This window comes from Glycine max, chromosome 17 (assembly GCF_000004515.6).
Source record: "Glycine max cultivar Williams 82 chromosome 17, Glycine_max_v4.0, whole genome shotgun sequence".
Taxonomy (NCBI): domain Eukaryota; kingdom Viridiplantae; phylum Streptophyta; class Magnoliopsida; order Fabales; family Fabaceae; genus Glycine; species Glycine max.
In genome coordinates this window covers 4090732-4097672 of record NC_038253.2, presented here as the reverse complement: position 1 = coordinate 4097672, position 6941 = coordinate 4090732, and the positions used below count along the sequence as shown (strand labels likewise).

The 6941-nt window shown below is 33.8% G+C and overlaps 1 protein-coding gene across 1 annotated transcript; it reads left to right on the top strand.

The window, feature by feature from the left end:
* The first annotated feature begins 4306 nt into the window (after positions 1-4306).
* On the top strand, positions 4307-6715 carry LOC100778060 (heat stress transcription factor A-2). Its single transcript, XM_003549180.5, has 3 exons — positions 4307-4909; positions 5418-6270; positions 6360-6715. Exons 1-2 carry the CDS (start codon positions 4514-4516, stop codon positions 6234-6236), a joined length of 1215 nt encoding a protein of 404 aa, XP_003549228.1. The 5' UTR covers positions 4307-4513; the 3' UTR covers positions 6237-6270; positions 6360-6715.
* Positions 6716-6941: the final 226 nt, after the last annotated feature.

The following is a 6941-nucleotide window of genomic DNA, read 5'->3' as shown; positions in this document are numbered from 1 at the left end:
ATTTATTGCCTAGGGCTTCCTTTACTCTTTTCTATCGTTTCACGAAACCGGTCCGTGAAATGCTTTATGGGGGCCCAACCACCTTCGTCTACTTCAAAGAGCCCAGCCTTACAAAATCAATTTTTTTTCTGGACCCAAAAAAAATGTAAACAGATTTTTTTTTATTTATTTATAATATAGTATGATGGATGGTCTTTAAAAAAAAAAAAAACTATGAGAAATTTGAGGTAGTGTGTATGAGATTCTACGTTCAAAATTCAATACGATCATTCTAAAAATAAAATGGATGGCCTTTAGATATTTTTAACCTTCAATTTTCACTTATCTATTTCCTCATAAATGAATGCGGTTTTTTTCTATATTTAATAAAGTTGTATTGAAAAAAAATTGTTAAAGAATGATTGATAAATAAAATAAAATAAAAAAATACATAGTAAATCAATTCAAAGACTAAGAAAAGTGATAATCTCACTCTCTAAATTATGTATTGTAAAATACATATCACTTTAATGCTAATGTACTATGCATCGTGATTTGATATAGTTACCACATCATTTTGTTGTTGTTAGTGCACGAAGTGTCATCAAATCTTCCAATAAATCGAAAAAGAGGGATAAAAACTAAAGGGCTAAAAGGGTTATGATGATGATACCGAGTTAACAACGACACCACCACTCTTCATTATTTTAAGACAGAAACATTGATTAGAAGATAAAGAAGAAAAAAAAAACTTGAAGTTGTTTTGATTTTTAATTTTAAAAAAATATTTGAAATATTTGTTTCAAACGTCAAATGAGAAAATATAAGTTTTAAAGAAAAACAATATTCAAACAAGCGCTCAGAATGTGTGCGAGTCTTTTTATTTATAGGATAGTGAATTAATAATAATCTTTCGGCTTAGTTGTTTTGTTTGTGAAAAAAAATACCTATAATCTATCTCAATGAACGATTTATATATACTTTCCATTGCTTTCTACTGAGCCCAATTGATTTGACCTAGTTGTGATTAAATTATCTTTAATTTCTAACTTGACCTATGAGACTTATCTTGAATCTTTATTTTGAATAAGCACTTGAAGTTTAAGTCTCAACTGTAACAAGTTTTAATTTCATTAATTGCTTAATCTTTCTTTCCTTTTATTTAGTTAACTCCTATTTTTTGTTAAAACTAATTGTTACCTTTTTAGATTGGGCCTTATATTTTTTTGTTATCTGGACTTCAAACTCCACTTTAAGTATGGACTCTGGGATCATATTTAAAATTTGTATGCGTGACCTTGTTCAAGGGTGTAAGAATTGCACCAAATAAAAACGGGTGTAAGAAAGCGAATTTGAAATGAAGATAGAAATAAAACTAGGCTAGGACTTATAAGTTATAAGTGATATGATTTGAAAGGGCAGACTTATATATTCTTAAAAAAAATAACCAAAAGTCTACTGTATATCCGTTACCAACAAAGTCTACTGCACAGTAAAGTGTATGAAATAAGATTACAAACATACTAGTACATCTCTAAATAAGATTTTAAATGTAATAACAATTATATAATATATAATGTCAAAATATTATGATAAAATTTCGATGCAATAATAATAATATTATCATAATTTTATTTATTTAAGTAGTTTGTTTGTCTCTATAGGTTTAAAAAACTTATTGCATGACGCAAAATCTTATGTATTCTTAATTAAATGGAGGTTTTTTAAAAAAGCTTTATCTAGCTTATATAGCAAATAAGTTTGGTTTAACTTGAGATTGATATAAGTTAGATCATAGGTCTTTCATCTTGGATGTATTCTCTATCTTATTTTCATCTCTAATCAATTAGTAGGCTTTTAATTTAAAGTTTACTTTTGATACATTAATAATATAACTTTTACTATAAACTTAATATAAATTATCTTAAATATACTTTTAGAAATAATTATTATAAAAACTAACAATCGTCTATAATTACATAATTAAATAACCTGATTAAATAACTATATCTTTTTATTTTCTTATATAACTCAACAATATGAAATTTATTTTGCAACGAAAGGTCGATGCTTTGCTCATTCTTCTCTACTAAGTTAAAAATGAGAAGCATGAATCATGCTAGGTGGGTCTTGTGTATGTTAGGAGGATTTTGACATTTGCACAATCATCTTCAATGCCACAATGCAAATTCAACCACAACATTTAAACACAGTGCCCTCGTGCCTTACACGATAGCTGCATATGTCCCACTTTATTCATGCTGAACTAATTACGTGGCCATTAGAATTCGAAAGCTTCAAAATTTCACACACGCTAACTAGTCTTATTTCATCACCGATTGGTAATGCACCTCGATCTGTTTGTGGAACCTGATCAATACTGATACAAAATATGGGGAAAAAAAGAAAAAGTGAACGCACACATGGACCCACGTACTCTAGAGTCTAGTCAAGCTTAATCATAGATTCATATTTCATGGCTACTAGTAATTTCTATTACGGGTCACAATTATCTCATTTCATTCCCTACTTGGCTATAGTGATAGATCACGCGACAAATATTGGGAGGCTAATTTTGAGCCACGTTTTCTTCTTCTGTCTTGATGCCAAAAAGTCAGGACTCAAAACTCGTATGAGTCGCCACGTTAATCGCCAATAAAGTCCATGCAAGTATCATAGATACCAATCCTATCATAATAATAATACTATTAATCCCGTGAAACGACATGGCTCTGTCGTCGTTGCATGTGCTCGCAACCACCGTTTTTATTTCATTCCTTTGGTTTTGCCCGGTGCGGTGGGCGCCGAGATTTCCCATATTCCCGTTACCGTACCCACAATTTTGAGGTGCGAAGCCATCTCCTTATCCTTTTTTATAAGCGGCACTGCTATACCTCGTAAATATTATATCCCGCAACACAAATATGTATGTAAATACACTTTTAAGAGAGATAACAAGCTCAAAAGATCAAGTTTTTTCTAGAGATATTTCAAAGTTTTATTGCAAATTCAAAAAGAGAAATGCTAACCCATAAGCCAATGCCAATTCCATACACTTTTTTAACACATATTCAATTCTTTCTCTCTAGCTATTTATGTTTCAATTTTTACCAAAAATAACTACCATGTATTCCTTAAAAAAAAAAAACTACTACTGTATTATTATTATTTTTACTGTTACTACCGTATTATTTAAAAATGTTTTTCTTTTTACTACATTTCAATCTATTAGTAGTAGTATTTGACAAACTTGATAAAGCTGTTACAACATTGAACAGAGAGAAACGGACCGCTACAGTTGTCATGCATGCAGGTGATCACCGACAACGATGACGCAGTAACCGAACCACATGGACCGTAACCGTTAAATCTTTCTGCAACGAGTTTATCTGTCTGCCACTCTTTCGGTATTTCTTTTTCCCCAAGTAAAAACACAATTATTCAGACAAACAGAAACCCAGTGTGGCTCTTACTGGTTCACAACTCACGACTCATCACAACACATGGACTTATGCTTGTTTTTTTCAAAATACATCATTGACAAAATAGAGAAGAATTTTTATTGTAAGAATTAATTATATAGTCAATTTAAAAGACTAAAGTTTATAAACATATCTTAAATCCTAAAGTCTTAACAAAAGGCAATGCCAGGTTTATTTGTATTTGTACTGAGATCAAGGAAGGATAAGCTAAAAAATTTCCGCTCACCATTATTGGTCCGATCCGATGCCACCAACGAGAAAATTTTATGACCATTAGTCTAGACAAAAGCCCCTTTTATTCCAGTCTTTCGGACGCGTGGCTTGTTGATGTTGCATATTTGCTGAGTCCATCCATATAAATTCCGTACCTTATATGTGACCATGAATATTGTTATTTTCGCAATAAATTATACAATACAGTACGTTATATATGTAGAAATTTGAAATTAAAAGTATTATGCATACATAACGTTATTAATTTAAAATATGCTATATTTTTAATCTTAAACCCTAGCTTATTCATAAGCCTAAGCATATGTTTATTAATAATAATTTGTCAATTAACTAAAGTGACTTTCTTCTTGTCTTTTTTATGATTATTTTTGTAATTATTTAAAATATAAGATTTTCTTGCTTAATTATTAATTATTTCGGTTGGATGTAGTATTGTTTATGTTTTTATTGAAGAAAAAAGTAAAAGAGACTTAAAGGGATAAGGTGATTTGATGTTCTAAGAATAGATTTGTAGCTTAGCTTAGCTTGACTATCTCCGTACAAGTGGCAAGAAAGTAAGAGGCGTGAAAACGTGGCAGTCGAACGGAGTTTCCTAAAATGGACAGTCACAAAGATACGCCACTCTTATCGTCTATAAATGGAAAACAGAGAAGAACTGTGTGAGAAAACAAAACACTTTCTCTGTATCTATTTCTCACACTCGCAAGTCTCAAGCAACTCACACAGGAAGCGGCAAACAAAGCACACAGAAAGTAAAAAGCGGAAATTAAGGAGCGGTGGTGACGGTGGTAGTGAATAAATAAAAGCAGCACCATACCATGGGGGGAGAAGAAGTAGCAAGAGTCAAAGCAGAGTTGTTCGACGACAACGAAAGCGATCGCAACGACGACGACGTTTTGAGCGAGAGCAAGGACTCGGGAGTGACGACGGCTCACGCAGTGAAAGAAGAGATGGATGACGGCGCCGCTAACTGGTCTTCGTCGTCGTCGACTTCGCCCAAACCGATGGAAGGGTTGCACGAGGTGGGCCCCCCTCCGTTCCTGAAGAAGACGTTTGAAATGGTGGAGGACCCTCACACCAACCCCATTGTGTCGTGGAGCCAAACTCGCCATAGTTTCGTCGTTTGGGACTCGCACGAGTTCTCCAAAACCCTTCTCCCAAAGTACTTCAAGCACAGTAATTTCTCAAGCTTCGTTCGCCAGCTCAACACCTATGTCAGTCAATTTTCCTACATCCTTACCTTTTCTTCTTTGCCTCATTATTTTTCACTGTCCTGAATCTGATTCTTTATGTCCTCTTCTTTCTGGAAATTAATACTCACACTAATTCATCAAATTAGCCCTAATTACCTCTTTGTTCTATTTAATTACTTATCCAAGTCTCTGTACCTGCACAATTTTTATTTTTTTTATTTTCACGTTTTTTAGATTTTAGTTTTACTCGTTTTAGTCCCTGCCCGTCTATTTTTAATCTAGTTTTAGAAACTAAAATTTAAAGATTGTGATTAAACTTTCAAAACTTTAGAAATTAATTTGGTGAATTACTTTTAACACTTTAATCTTGTTTTCTAATGATATTTTATTTTTACTCTAATCGTATGCACAGTTAAAGTGTCCATTGCTAAGTGATTGGATTCATCATTCATGAAGGATTTGTATTCATCTATGTTTATAACATTGTGTTATTGTGATGCCAATGACGTTTTCTGTTTTGTGGGTGCAGGGCTTTAGGAAGGTTGATTCGGACCGTTGGGAGTTTGCGAATGAAGGATTCCAAGGAGGGAAGAAGCATTTGCTGAAGAACATAAGGAGGAGGAGTAAGTGCAACAAACTGCATCAGGGAGCATTCAATATGATGAAGCCAGACGTGGATTCTGAAGTGGAGAAGCTGAAGAAAGACCAGAACATTTTGAAGGTGGAGATTCTGAAGCTGAGGCAGCAGCAGGAAAATTCTCATGTTCAGCTCACAAATGTTCAGGAGAGAATTCGGTGTGCAGAGATGAAGCAGTTTCAGATGATGTATTTCCTCACCAGAATGGCTAGAAGGCCTGCGTTTGTTGAGCAGTTAGTCCATAAGATTAGGCGAAAAAGAGAGATTGATGGTAATGACATGGTTAAGAGGCCTAGATTGATGGGAAATCCGTGCCATGTACCCTTCCCTAAGACAATGGAAACAACACCTAATTTTGATTATAGACACCAACAAGGTCATAAACAATTTGCAACATTGCAATCTGAGCTCAATGTGACAGAAGTGAACTCCAGTAGGATGGAGCACCCAACTCCCTCTCCTTTAGAAGATGAATTAGGCAACTCTTTGCAAGGGTTAAGGGCTCATGGTTGTTCTAGAGCAAGGGCACAAGATGCATCTTCTTCTGCCTATCATGTTATGTCAGAAAAACTAATGAGAGAAAATTCTATAGTTGATGAAGAACTAGATGTGAATGACTCCAATATCTATCTTGAATTAGAGGATTTGATTACTAAGCCTACAGATTGGTCTGTTGGATCTGCAAGTGGATTGGTGGAACAAACTAGTTGAATTAATCTCACTAGTGGAATAGTGCCTTGTAATGGTAAATGTTCCTCTCCAACTTTATAATTAAATCTCAATAGTTTTGAATAATCTAGTGGCCCTTATTGTTGCATTTGAAATTGTGTTCAGGTTGCAAGAGTGTGCTTGTGTGGATGCTCTGCTGCAACACAAGATGAAGAACTTGATATTATAAGGCTCTTCGATTACCACTTATCAGTCTTGAAAGTGTAGGACGTAGATGCTCGCCCCAGCTTTTTATATGATCAAGCGAGAGTGCGAGACTTTCCATGTTTCTGTTTGGCCGGGTCCAAATTGTTCATATGTTGTTGTATATATTTCCCTCTCCGCTTTGTGTTCCTTTTGTTAACTTAGGATCTCAAGTCCTATATTAGCATATATAGTAGGCATAGCTAAGCCTCTTGTGACGTAGTAATTAACTATGTAAATGTAAAGTTGTAAATTTGTAATGCAGAAAATGTTTTTCAGTTCCCTGCTTCCCTTTGTCTTTCCCACGGAATCAAATCACTTTTTTTTTTCAGTCAGAAATAAAATAACTTTTTTTTTTCAGTCAGAAATAAAAACACTAGGTTTAATTTTTTTCGTGACAGGCACATTCTGAAAAATACTTAATATAAGTAATAAGATATTAGCAAATCCTTATGATAGTTCTCCTTATTGCATGAGTTGGTATCAACTTAATTCCTGAATTGC

Bases quoted from the DNA above. Each gene is read 5' to 3' on its own strand.
- LOC100778060 (XM_003549180.5), top strand. From the start codon at position 4,514: ATGGGGGGAGAAGAAGTAGCAAGAGTCAAAGCAGAGTTGTTCGACGAC. The intron at 4,910-5,417 runs GTCAGTCAATTT...TTGTGGGTGCAG, and splicing joins TTCGCCAGCTCAACACCTAT to GGCTTTAGGAAGGTTGATTC.